The sequence below is a fragment of the Bubalus kerabau genome, chromosome 9 (assembly GCF_029407905.1).
Source record: "Bubalus kerabau isolate K-KA32 ecotype Philippines breed swamp buffalo chromosome 9, PCC_UOA_SB_1v2, whole genome shotgun sequence".
Lineage (NCBI taxonomy): Eukaryota > Metazoa > Chordata > Mammalia > Artiodactyla > Bovidae > Bubalus > Bubalus kerabau.
In genome coordinates, this window is record NC_073632.1 from 93,882,014 (window position 1) to 93,896,329 (window position 14,316).

Sequence of the window (14,316 nt, forward strand, 5' to 3'; positions counted from 1 at the left end):
CTATCTATCTCTATTGTAGATAGATTCAATGGAAAAATAGAGCAATGTAGAATTTACCCTGTATGGCATTTGAGGCAGCAGTATAAGCTGTGTTAAGTCGATTTTAGTATTATTCTTCTGGCCAGAAAAGGTGAAAGTGTACTTTCCTGGCTTTCCTTTTCCTCACTGACGCCTCCCCTGAAGTCTCACTGTCCACTTCCCCTTCTTTTCCTGACCCCTAAAAATTGGATTTTTAGCCATGAAATTAAAAGACGCTTACTCCTTGGAAGGAAAGTTATGACCAACCTAGATAGCATATTCAAAAGCAGAGACATTACTTTGCCAACAAAGGTCCGTCTAGTCAAGGCTATGGTTTTTCCAGTGGTCATGTATGGATGTGAGAGTTGGACTGTGAAGAAGGCTGAGCGCCGAAGAATTGATGCTTTTGAACTGTGGTATTGGAGAAGACTCTTGAGAGTCCCTTGGACTGCAAGGAGATCCAACCAGTCCATTCTGAAGGAGATCAGCCCTGGGAGTTCTTTGGAAGGAATGATGCTAAACCTGAAACTCCAGTACTTTGGCCACCTCATGCGAAGAGTTGACTCATTGGAAAAGACTCTGATGCTGGGAAGGATTGGGGGCAGGAGGAGAAGGGGACGACAGAGGATGAGATGGCTGGATGGCATCACTGACTTGATGGACGTGAGTCTGAGTGAACTCTGGGAGTTGGTGATGGACAGGGAGGCCTGGCATGCTGCAATTCATGGGGTCGCAAAGAGTCAGACACGACTGAGCAACTGAACTGAACTGAAAAATTGGGTTGCTCCTGAGCTCTGTCTCAGCATCTCTTCACTGTGTTTGGTTGGTCTCCTGGCTTTAAATATGCAGGTGACCTCTAAATGCTTATGTGTGGTCCTCAGTGAGTCCCCTGAACTCAGACTCACATATCCAACTATCTCCCTTTGCAGTGGTGTTCAATAAGCATCTAAAACTGAGCATGGCCAAAGGAGACTTCTCACCTCCTCCTCTCTCCTTTCCCCACTCAGTCTTCCCCACTGGAGGGAGCCAGTGTCATGCCAGCTTATCATCTAGGTGTGTGCTCATCTGTGAGCTCTTCAGAGAGGCCTTCTCTGTCCATCCTTTCTAGAATTCTCCCCACTTCTTGATCATTCCCCCATCCTCACTCCCAGAGAACAGGGATCTTACCCATTGTTTGTTTACTGCTATGATCTCAGTACCACAGAGAATGCTAGACGCAGAAGGAGAGCTTAATAAATATTTATTGAATGAAAGAAACACTGAATAAATGAATGAGTGAAAAAAAGGAAGAAAGCAACTTAACAAAGAATTTGTTAATGATTGGAGTGTCGAATGAAAAGAATTGGCTCAATTCTAGAGATGTTGTTCCTTAAGTTGATTTTTTTTTTAATCTAATTCATGCATTCCTTATGAATTTTCTTCAGTGAATTTGGGCTTCAGGGATAACTAGGGTAGTTAAGGGTCTTGAGGAAAAATATTTACGTTTAAACAGTTTGGGGATCTAATAGTAGCAGTCATTGATGAAAAGATCCTGAGTTCAGAGACTTTAAATGCAAAATTCGATGATTATTAAATGCTTTAATTCTCAAAGTACAGTCGAATTGCTTCCCGGTCATCAGAATCTTTGTGGAAGTCCCCCATCTCTTTTACCCTGTTGACAGTGAGCATGATGGGTGGAAACAGGCTGCCATGTTCAGATCTGCAGTGTCTGGCTAGAAGGATGTCTTACAAGAAGGTCTCTTTGGAGCTGACTTCTGAGTGTTAATTTCTTCTACCAGGAGATCAGTAAACGACCCTTTCCACCTGCTGCCATCCGAATTTGGAATTTGGTGGCTTCATTGAATTTTGTTTCTGCTGGATGAATTTCCCAATCAGTTTCGAGGAGAAAGGAGATGGCCTTTTTTTTACATCTCTGCTGCTCTGCCAGCTTCTGTTTGCAGGGACGATTCTCTGCATCCAAATTAAACTTCAGATGATGGTATTTTGCCCCTTTGCAAACTGATGAGTTGGGAAGCCTCGTGCTTATGAAAGCACTGGCTTGCTGTCTTTGGCCAGTATCTAGATCGTGAACTGGTGAAATTTTGAAAACAATCCCCGCTGGCCACAATAAGCAAGTTGAATATAGAAACTACAGTGCCACCTGCTGGCATTCTGCAAGTGATGCTTAGGAGAAGCACTTACGTAACAAATAGATCAAAAATGCAAATCCAAGGATAAATATTTGAAATGCATAGTAATTTGAAGAAAGTAGGTAAAAATAATGAAGTTATAAGTCAGCGTTTTAGAGAGGGAAATATCAACTTATTTTGTGATAACTATGTAATAGAGAGAACAGAAATTTTCTGTAATGTGAATTTTGGAAAAATGGGTTGAAAAATTAGAAATCAACGTTTGAATTTTTGAGACAACTTTATATGCACTATAGGGAGACTTGAGTATATTTTGGAAAGACAGCCAAGCTAACAGTGCCTCAGTACAGCTCCTTGCTGGCCTCTAACCAGTCAAGGAGCCTTGTGCCTCTGGAGACTAGGCTTTTCTGCAAAACTGGGTTGAATTAAAACAGTGGGTAAAATTCCTTACAACTCAATAAAGCGTATTATTCTAAATCAGCAAAGGACTGGAAAAAACTACTATTTCTTTAGACCATTTTCCCATGAAAACATTTCTTTCAGGAACAGTGAAAGATATATACATATTTTTAGTTTATTACATAGTTCACCAGTTTATCAAGAGCTAGGGATAGTTGAAATGTTTGGTACTCAGCCATTAGGTCAAGACTTTCCTAGTCCTAAGGGCGAGTCTAAAACTCGCTGTGCCACTTCCTTTGCTGTCAGAGGTCATCTGCAGAAAGCCTGCTGGTGGTGCTGGTTGGTCATGGCTGGTTGCCATAAGGTAGACTGAGCTACAAATGCAACAGAATTAAAAAAAAAAAAAGTTTAAGAATTCAAACCTCCAGCATCAATATTTCTTTCTGCCTTAATCCCCACTCACCTAGCCAGGGCTTCACTCTGCTGTCTGCGGGCATTTGCCTTGCTTCTCCTTTTGTGACCCTGAGCACCTGGCTCGCATGTGTGGCCGCTGCTTCTCCACTTCCTCGTCCTTCCTGTTCTTACTTCCACAACCCCGTGCCCCCTCCCCTCCTTCCCCGTCGTCCTTCAGCTGTTGCTTCTCCTTCTTCGCGCATATTTATTCACGTTTGTCACCCTCCCTCCATTGTGAGCCCCGCTTCTTCATGATTGTCCATGTACCTTACTCACAGTAGCATCAACACTGAGTCATTTTACCGAATGAATGAAACTTTGAGATGGTTGTTTCATGGAAGCCTTTCATGTAAATATTTGTTTAGGTATTTCCATTTACTGTGTGGATCAAAAGGAAGAGAGTGTATTTTGGAAGCTAAATCTGGCAAAATGTGTTGAAAGGTAGGTTTTCCTTACATCTTTTTGTGTTGGCGGCATGGTAGTATGGGCGAGAAACTCCGCTACAGGTCTAGCTCTTCAGTAGTCGAGTCCTTTCCCCTGTTTTCTGTTCTTTGTTCTTAACTCTGTCCCCTCATGGACAGTAGGAGTCACTCCACTTTTTGTGCTAGTCAGAAACACTTTTCTCGCAGACTTGGGCTCTGAAGGTGCTTCCATTCTCAAATGTCAGTCAGCCGTCAGCCAGCATCGATGCAGTTATTCCAAAGAGAGATGACTTATCACAGGTGGCTCTGCATGAGAGGAAGACCCTAGCCCCTGTCTGGTCAACTTAAGTTCTGTAGATTCTTTTTTGGTCACTGTATTGGGCAAAAAGTTCACTCAGGTTCTTCTGTAAGATATTATGGAATAACTCGAGTAAACTTTTGGTCCAACACAATACTTCTCTTCCTGATTGTTTCCGTGGAACTCTGCCCTTCTCACACTAAAGAGTATTTCACCGGATGCCGCCTCCGCGCTCCGCCCTGGGTGGATATAGGTGCAGTGGAGATTCAAGCGTACATCCTCTGAGCTCCCCTGCTTGTGTTTTGATGCAGATTCCTTCTTCCTGGCTTTCCTGCTCAGCAAACTCAGGGACACTGTGCTTACCTCTCACTCTGGACCCACCTGGTGGAAGATGCTGTTCCACCTCAGCTCTTCCCCTTTTGAAAAAAAACAATGTGAACTTTCTTTGGTTCTTCTGCCTTCTTTCTTTAAGTTGGCATCTGTCTATGTATTTTCTGGAGAAAGGTTTAATCACCTGGTCTGAGACCGAGTTCACATTTCAGGTTCACATGCTGGCAGCCTGGGGAGGGGAGGGTATGGGCCAAATCAGATGCCCAGACATGAATTAATGAACTTGGACACATTTTTAAAAACATTGAGTTATTTGCTGTCACTTAAAAAGGTGAAGCTCTTGTTAAAAAAAAAAAAAAAAAAAGAAGTGTATACTTCTGGCTTCACTTTGCACTTTGGAGGATCTAGTGAGACATGTAGCACACTTGCCAGATGGCAGCAAGAGACCAGAAGAGCTCCATCCTGGCTGCTCCCTACCTGGGGCTTCCAGTCTCCTGTGGCCTGTTGTCCTTGGACTTCTGCACCCTCCTGACCTTTCCTCCAGATGACCACCTTACTCATATACTGGGACTATCTTCTCATTATTACCCATCTGCTGGGTCTGTGTTCTCATTGGTCTTCGCTTTCCCATTTATATGAAAGACTTTTTTTTTTTTAAGTATTTATGTATTTATTTATTTGACTCGTGAGGTCTTAGTTGTGGCACGCGGGGATCTTTGTCGTGGCTCCATAGTTGTGGGGCATGGGTGTGGGCCTAGTTGCTCCGTCGCATGTGGGGTCTTAGTTCCCTGACCAGGGATTGAACCTGCATCCCCTCCCTTGCAATTGGATTTGTAACCACTGGCCCACCAAGGAAGTCCCTGAAGGACCTCTTAATAGAAATAACTTAGCATGTAGATAATGATTCACAGAAATGACAGACACTTCAATGATCACCCAGTCAAGTCCATTCCCTTCATTTAATATAGGTCATACCCTGGAGTGAATCTTTAATTAGTGTTGACAAGTGGCACATTAGCATGTTTCTAGAAAGGTGGCAGATGGCTGGGAAAGGCTGTTGGTTAATATTCTGTAGAAATTTGCTGGGCTCCGTTAAGCTGATTGATGCTGGGTCTCACTAGTTAGGAGGGTCTTCAGGTCTCACATGAAGGTAAGGTTCCTTGATAATCACACTTGTTTTTCTTTTGTAGGAATCCTCTCCATAAGTCAAACTCAGAAGACAGCTCTGTAGGTCAGTACCACTTTTCTTGGTTTAACCATTGCTAATGAATTATTTCCTTTTGATGCTTTATAGACCATATAAATATGCGAACACACAAAACCTACAAAGAACCCTTCCATCCAGAAATAAACATTGTTAAGATTTTGACAGCTTTCCCCTTATTTTCTGTGTTTATGTGGGTTTTAAAAAGCATAATTTGGATCATATTCTACAACTGAGTATATCCTGAGCATGTCCCTACATGATTGAGTACTTTTTACAGTAAAATTCTAAAGTCTGCATAGTAATCTGTCATGTTGGATGTGCCATAATTCAGACAGCCAGTCTCTTCTTTGCTGGGCTTGTAAGTTGTTTGCAATTTTTTCTCTATCACAGAGAAGTGCTGCTACCACTGAAAATCCTTGAGCCTACCCATGATCATGTCTTTAGGGTGCCTGCTCAGTTGTTCAGTCATGTCCCTCTCATTGTGACCCCATGGTCTGTAGCCCACCAGGCTCCTCTGTCCATGGGATTTCCCAGGCAAGAACACTGGAGTGGGTTGCCATTTCCTTCTCCAGTCTTTAGGGTAAATCCTTCAATTTGGAACTTTTGAATGAAAGATTATGCACAATATAGATGTTCTATAGTTTATTTCCTTGGTTATAAAATCGACTTTTCTAATTTTGTCACATTTTATTCTGTTTTGCTCCAAGAAAGTCTGGCAAAGTAGTCATAATTAGGAGCATAAGTGCTGAAGTCAGGCCTTGATTAGGATTTGAATCGTGACTCTACCAGCTGCCTAGTTATGACCTCGGGCAAGTCGCTTGTCTCTCTAAGCCTTGGTTTTCTCCATTTCACCAAATGGAAATAGGAGTACATCATATGTTCATCATTAGTGAGCCTTAAGTGACATATGCCATTAGATACAAAGTGGATATGGTCAGTGCTGGAGATTGTTAGGTCTTGCCATTTTTTTTTTAAAGCTACACATCCATTTCAAAAATATTTAAACGGGAGGAGCGGAGAGTATAGCTTACAAGAAAGTCAAAGTCACTCAGCTGTGTCCGACTCTTTACAACCCCATGGACTATACAGTCCATGGAATTCTCCAGACCAGAATACTGGAGTGGGTAGCCGTTCCCTTCTCTGGGGGATCTTCCCAACCCAGGGATCGAACCCAAGTCTTCTGCACTGCAGACAAATTCTTTACCAGCTGAGTCACCAGGGAAGCATAGCTTACAAGAGAAAAATCCTATTCTGAGATTGCCCCAAGAGAGAGGTATTACTAATCCCATTTCTGCTGCCACCTTTCATAGCTGATACTTGCTGTCGTGTTTAGCCCAAAGGCAGCAGGCGCCTTCCAGATACTGAGAACAGAGGCAGCCTCAGGCCCGCGGGCTCTGGTTTCCCTCTAGTGGTCCTGGGGGTTGTCAGAACGTAGTGAGGGCATCCTGCTTTGACAAGTGATGCCCTTAGCACGGGAGCCCTAGGCATGGGGTTTCCATGGGTCTGTTTCATGCTGTACTGCCTGGCACCACCAGTCTAGACCATGGAAGCCAACAGCGCATCACTCCACGGGGCCCTGTTTCCAGTGGCCATGGAGCAACCGGACCCCAAACGGGTGATGAAGCCACAGCTTCGGGTGTGCCCCGTCCCTGAGAACAGATTGGGCTGCCGCCGCTTCATTTGATTTTTAAAGAATAAAGGGCCACCCTGTTCTTTCCTTTTCCTCACTTGACCCCTCTCCTCTTGCTTTTTAAAAAGTATTACATGTTCCTGAGGATCACAGGCCGACCAGACAGGAAAAATGTCTAGCCATGACAGTGAATAGCCATGACCGTGAACTTGTGTTTCACATCAAAGTCACTCAGAACCATCTGGGAAAGATGGAGGTGTAGGGGGCGTGTCGAGCTGGGGGATATCACAGCAGGGTGGCAGTTTGCTTTTCTCATCACGGTGCCCTGGGTGAGCTGTGGGTAGGCCACCAGGTAACCTGGGTATCAGAGAGGTGGGACTCACACCCCGCCCATGTCATAGCTAGACCCACACCAAAGGGAGAAGGGTGGGTCAGCCCCACAGACCTGTGAAACCAGCCCGACTCACCAGTGTGCCCAGCACACATCAACCATTCTGTTCTCTTCACAAAGCTGGGATAACAGAAAAAAATCAAGGAATAACAACAAAACAAAGTTAACTTTTTAAAGCATCCTATTTGTGGTTCAGTTGAAATCATTGTGGCTGAGACCAAAGGGGGAAAACTATACCACAAGACAAGGCAGAATTAGACACAGTAGTTAAACAGACATCAAAGTGAGTATAAGTATGCATGTTTTGCCTGCTTTTTTTTTTTGATGTTTCTTTATTTCTCATCTTAACTCCATTGTACCATTTCTTGCTCTTAGGAAATTTGCATTTCTTTTAAACAACTTTATAGGCATTTCTAAGTCTTTTCACAAAACTGAAAGAGAAAAACTGTCTTTTTTTGTGAAATCAAAGTATTCTGACAAGCTTTGAATTGTAAGGAAGAGGTTACTTTGGTTATTAATGAATTTATTGCTTATGCCTTTTTTTTTTTTTTAAAGGAAAGGGAGATTGGAAGAAGAAAAATAAGTATTTCTGGCAGAACTTCCGAAAGAATCAGAAAGGAATAATGAGACAGACTTCAAAAGGTACTGTAACACAGCTGGCGGACAGTAGGTCCTTTCAGCTCTAAAATGTTAAGACGTTTGGGCTGCTAATCTAAACGGATGCTGTAAGTTAGAATAAGTCATTGCGTGTGCCCATAAACTGTTCAGCTTTTCTGACATTCCTATCATTACTTTAAGACTTCATCCCAGTGGGTTTTCTTTTTTTCTTTTCTTTTTTTTTTAAATCAAAGAAAACAAAATGGAAAGAGTTCACAGCCCTTTCTTTTCATAGATCTGACAGCAGAGACCAAATCTTTCCTTTTCTCAATCACATCAACCTCAGGGAGATCTTTCCTGGCCAAGATCAGCCCTAAAAGGGTCTAGAAAGTCTTGGCGTTTGTTAGTTTTGGACCCTCCCCCCTGCCCTGCCACTTGGGGCCTTTTCAGTCTTCTGAACTCTGGTGCTTTTCAGTGGCAGGGACAGTTATGGGGCTGTTGCCCCTGGAAACTCTGTCTAATGGGCTGACATCATGGGAATTTGCCCAGGCTGCTTTGTAAAGGGAGTCCTGCCCTCCTCTTGGCCGTGTCTTTTGTTGTTGTTTATATAGTAAGTAAATATGTCATCCCTTTGAGGCCCAGTTATATAATTTATGTTTCTCCAGCATTCAGACAGGGAGGGGAAACAAAGCTACTTCCAGATTCCAGTCTGGCTGGATAAGGTTATCATTAGATGAACATTTTTAGTTGCTCACCGCTGGCACGACTTCTTTTCTTTCACGAAATCTCAGTGTCCTACCCTGTGCAGAATACACAGTTATTCATACACACGGAAACGAGAAACACGGGCAGCCTGTATGCCAGGGGCACACCTGGGTTCCTTGGCAGTCGTCAGTGGGCTTATTTAAGTTGTCTTGCTCTAAGGGAGTTATACTTAAACATTCACAGTTTCTCCTTTTTGGGACACACCCAGCATCACTTGAGATTCAAAGTAAACCCCGGATTCTAACAAAATCTTATTTAGAAAGAAAGAAAAGGAGAGACGGCGGGAGGAAGCCAACAGTTCATCGGCTCATGTGGATTTCTGTTTAAACCCAAGCAACTCCCTCCACCACCGGAGGTGTTGCAGATAGTCAAATGAATCACCACCAAGGCTCTCTCTCCCCTTACCTGGCACACACCATCACTCTTCTCGCACAAGGGACTGAGTGGCGAAGGGAACTTGAGCGGTGTTTCTGGACTGATTGATTACAAAATGGAAATGAGATAAGGAAACACAGGGGAGCATAAATTCCAAGGTAGGTCCTGACCGCGATGCATTCCCGCAAGTCTGCAGCCAGACTCGTTTAGTCCGTAGCGCAGCATCCTGACGACGCTGATGGTGGTGATGTGTGTGTGGGAAAGACATGGTGGAGGAGAAAGGTGAGGGCTAAGAACTCCAGCTACACGGGACAGCACGTCTGCGCCTGACAGAACCTCCCCACGCGCTGATCAGAGGCACCTACGCCAACGTGGCTCTCCTATTGAGAGCAGATGGCTGTGTTCGCTTTTCAGGAAAGCTCTGCCAAAGGATGCTAATCGAGGAGTTCTCTTTCCCTCTGCAGTTCTGGCTGTCTTCAGTTCCAGACTGGAAGTTGAGTTCCCCTCATAGGGTGGAAACGTATTTATGACAGGCACTTGCAGATATCCACATAGATAGTACCTTCCTTCTAATGAACCGAAAATACTTCACGCCTGTGATTATATTTACTTGTGCATGTCCCCTGAGGGACACCAGTCAAACTGTTTTATAAAAATCTAGGCTTTTACCCACTCCTGTATTCTTGCCTGGAGAGTTCCATGGAAAGAAGAGCTTGGCGGGCTATAGTCCACAAGGGATGCAAGGAGCTGGACACGACTGAGTGACTAACACACTTCACAGGCTTTTACCAGGCTATGAGCTTTGTTCTGCAGCAGATACTGTGACCTTCAAGTTCTCTGTCTTGAAAGAGGATTCTCTTCCCATCTTCCACAGAAACATTTTCTTCTTGTTAATGTTTGAACTGGAAGGACACGGACAACCCTTGTCTGAAGGAGCCCGGGAGTGCTTGTGTCCTCTAACTGGATCTTTAAATTGGGTCTCTGCCTGACCGGTCACTCCAAACTCCCTGTTAGTCTTCTTCCAAAACTCCTCCACTATACCCTGTCACAAAAACTCTGATCATTTTGAAGGATTTGTTTCCATGGTAACATCCATATGTTCCTGGAGCTGTTTTCCAATGAGACGGGCTCACTGGCTTCCCCAAATGCAGCCCAGTCCTGCTCCTGTGCCTCCATCAAGAACAGGGTCCTGAATCACATCTTTTAGTCCTAGATGACACACAATCAAGACTGGCATCCTGTTTTATTTTTCTATTATCTTTCTCATTCTTATTGATTTTCTTCTTCGATCTCTAGGAGAAGATGTGGGTTACGTTGCAAGCGAGATAACAATGAGTGATGAGGAACGGATTCAGTTGATGATGATGGTCAAGGAAAAGATGATCACCATCGAAGAAGCACTTGCTCGGGTAAGAGTGTGGATGTTTGGTTTACATTTGTGAGCACCTGACTGCCTTACATTGAAAAATGTTGAGGGATGGCTATAGACTAAATGTTTTTGTCCTCCTCCCATCCCCCCAAATTTATATATTAAATCCTAATTTGGAAATGAGACCTTTAGAAGGTGATTAGCTCTTCAGAGTGGAGCCCTTATGAATGGGATTAGTGAGTTTATAAAAGAGGCCACAGGGAGCTCCTTTACCCCCTTCCCCGTGTGAGGACACATGCTGTCCGTGAACCAGGAAGTCAGGCATCATCAGACACTAAATCTGCCACCTCCTTGATCTTGGACTTCCCAGCCTCCAGCACTATGAGAAATTTCTGTTGTTTATAAGCCACCCGGTCTATGGTGATTGGTTATAGCAGCTCAAAGAGACTAGGACATGGGCATCAAAGGGTAAATGGATAGACTGATAATGATCGATTACTCAGTAAACACCAAGGAAAAGTTAAATGCAACCATTATAAACACTAGTTCTAAAAGAAGCCTTCCACAAATTAAACTTTGAATAAAAAGACAAGCTATATCTCTAAACCTTAAACTTTTGCTTGCTTTCATTTCCAAGTAGATATTAATTACAGTTTATTGTGTGTGTGTGTGTGTGTGTGTTTTTGCTTTGAGTTAAATTAGGCATTAAAAGAAGCCTTTAGGACACTGGAGTAGCATTTATGATAGCAAGAGAGCAGTTCCTAAGAGATTTCCCACTTTGTTGCCCAACTAACTGACTGATTAATTCTTGACTTTGACTTTGAATACTTGGTTCACATGGTAGACAAGTCATAAATTAGGCAGATTTAGAATTTCAGGTCACTAAGGAATCATTGAGTGAGGTATGACTTTACCATTAAACAGAATCTTGAAGGCATGAAACCTTGAAATAGTGACAAACATACTGAGAGATGGTTTAATCACTTAAGTCGTGTCCGACTCTTGCGACCCCATGGACTGTAGCCCTCCAGGCTCCTCTGTTCGTGGGATTTTCCAGGCAAGAATACTGGAGTGAGTTGCCATTTCCCTCTCCAGAAAAATCTTCCTGACACAGGGATCAAACCTGGGTTGCGTGCATTGGCAGGCGGATTTTTTACTGCTGAGCCATCAGGAAAACCCAGCTAAATTTATAGAATACCTGACTGTACACATTAGTAATTTAAAAAAACCTTTAATATGTTGCTGAGACAATCCTCGGGGAAAAAAATGCCTGAGGGCAGTGGGAGGTGGGACCTGTCCTAGAAGACCTGAGGTCTAAGGTCACCACCAGATGCCCGCCTGCCGTCTTCTCTCGCTCTATTGAAGAGGAGCAGGGGTGATCTCAACCGCCAGCATCCCTGGTGGGCTGAAGCTGTGTTGGGGCAGTGATGAAGAAGGTGACAAGTGACAACATCCTGTCCATGCTGCTGATCACCTTCACCTGTCCTTCACCCTCAGTCTGGTCTCCCACTGCCTCACCCACCTTTAGCCACCCAACCTAGCTGGGGCAATACGTCCACCGTACATCTTCTCTACAGTGCCATTCCTTGAGCGTGTCATGCTGCTGCTGCTGCTAAGTCACTTCAGTCGTGTCTGACTCTGTGCAACCCCATAGACAGCAGCCCACCAGGCTCTGCTGTCCCTGGGATTTTCCAGGCAAGAACACTGGAGTGGGTTGCCGTTTCCTTCTCCAGTGCATGAAAGTGGAAAGGGAAGGTGAAGTTGCTTAGTCGTGTCTGACTCTTAGCGACCCCATGGACTGCAGCCTACCAGGCTCCTCCGTCCACGGGATTTTCCAGGGAAGAGTACTGGAGTGGGTTGCCAACATGGAAAAAGTCCAGCTGAATTCCTACAAAATGCATGTGAGAAACACAGACCTATATTACCATATTTTACCATGGTGGGCAAGATGTGTCCTTACTGTCTGGGGAGTGATGCTGTTACATGGCTTGTGTAGTCATAAAATGGAAGCTCTGAATGCAGAAGCTGTCTGCACTCATCCTGACAGCATCCGTGTCCCAGCATCCATGTTTGGCAAGAGAGTTGCATAGCATGCATCGAACTCAGTTTTCTTGGAGCAGAAGAAAATGTTAAAAGCATCAACTGAGTTAACACAGTCAAAAGTTAACACTGTCAACTTGAGGGGGCACGTTTCTATAACTGAAAAGGAAATAAAAGAATACTTTCAAAGTTGGGGAGGAAAAAAAATTAGATGCTCTTTCTGAACTGATACCTTTATCAGCTAGCCATTGTTTGCATGGAGTCAAACCAGGAGTCAACTCCATGAAAAGGTGGCACAGCTGTGTGGACGTGGATGGAGGTTTTAGTCCTGGAGCCTGGCTGTTGCCAGGCTGGCTGCCTTTGCCTATAGAATAGAGCCCATCAAGACATCAAGAATGTTTTCTATAAGGCAATCCAGAAACAGATTAAAGAAAAAATTGATAACATTTTCCAAACTTTATTAGATTTTGCACACAAAGGTGGGTGTCCTTTGACAGATGATGAAATAGCAGGGGACCTTGTTGGCTGGCTCTTGGCAAAGCAAGATACATTCTTGGCTTCTAGCATCTGGATGGGCTTCCTTTTAGCCAGAGACAAAACAAGAAAAACCAAGGATCTGCCTTCTTTAGCTTATGATCAGCTCAAGGATCTAAGTTTATTTGATCACTGTATAAAAGAAACATCAAGAGTTAGACCTCCTATAATGACCATAATAAGAATGGACTTTCCTGACATCAGACATGTGTCTCTTCCATTGTCAGCCAGAGACTAAAAGACCCATAGGTATTTAATGCTTTTCTGTTACTAAAGAATTATTATAATCTGTTTCAGAGAGTTGTCTAATTCTGTTTCATAAGACATTCTGCAAGAGGTTAAAATATTTGCATTTTTAAATTTTTATGTGTTTTCACATTCAGCGTAGCTAAGGAGGAACTTAGAAAATAATGTTAATAATTAGCTCCTCCGATTCATTTTTTGTATTTGAGTTTTCTAAAGTTACGCCCCTTAAAAGTTTATATAAACTAGCTAGTAAATATCTGTGGTATTCAGGGCACTGACTTGCACAGCCCTTGGGGCACATGGAACACAGTTCAGAGTTCCTTAAACACTAGTGTACTTTGAGATATATTTCAAAGATTCAGATTATTTTTATCGTAAGTCTGCATCCTGCTATTTAGACACAATTAAATGCACAGTATAATTAATGTACTGTGATCATTTTACCACTCTTTAGATAATATTGCACAGCCTAGTTACAGTTTGAGGAATTCAATTCTGAGCCTGTGTTTGCAAGACAGTGATGTGGTCCCTGTGAGAAATTTCTAGCGTTGGTCTTAACTTACTAAGAAGCTGTAATTTTTCTTTGATTTGTTAGGAGGTATCTAATAACTTGTGTCCCGATTTGTTGCTCGATGTAGTTTGTTATTGTTGTGCAATGTTATTTTTGTAATGTTAATGAATTTAAGTAATTGGAAAGTTAGGGGCAAAAACTGACCCCTAGGTAGAAAGTCTAGACGTTAGTTTTGACAGGACAGCCCAGCAGCAGGAGAGAAGGTTTTCTGTCATCTGGGCTGGGTGTATCACCCGGTGTTCCTGTATCAGGGCAACTTTTAAAGTGAAAGTGTAAGTCACTCGGTCATGTCCGACTCTTTGTGACCCCATGGACAGTAGTCTGCCAGGCTCCTCTGTCCATGGAATTCTCCAGGTAAGATTACTGGACTGGGTTGTCATGCCCTCCTCCACGGGATCTTCCCCACCCAGGGGTTGAACCCATGTCTCTTAGTCTCCTGCATTGGCAGGAGACTTTACCACTAGCACCATGTCGGGGAAAATTTTGCCTGTGTTCAAATGAATGCAGTTTGGCCCACGGTGCTTTGTTTACGTGGATTTGAT

General features: G+C 43.5%; 1 protein-coding gene across 3 annotated transcripts in view; it reads left to right on the forward strand.

Annotated features, from left to right (window-relative positions):
* The window catches only part of SASH1 (SAM and SH3 domain containing 1), a 260,426-nt gene that overhangs the window by 180,541 nt on the left and 65,569 nt on the right, over nucleotides 1-14,316 (forward strand). For all 3 annotated transcript variants that reach the window (XM_055535907.1, XM_055535908.1, XM_055535906.1), the window contains exons 5-7: nucleotides 5,240-5,280; nucleotides 7,833-7,919; nucleotides 10,311-10,423. In XM_055535907.1, coding sequence (XP_055391882.1) covers nucleotides 5,240-5,280; nucleotides 7,833-7,919; nucleotides 10,311-10,423 — 241 coding nt within the window. The remainder of the gene's footprint in view (nucleotides 1-5,239; nucleotides 5,281-7,832; nucleotides 7,920-10,310; nucleotides 10,424-14,316) is intronic.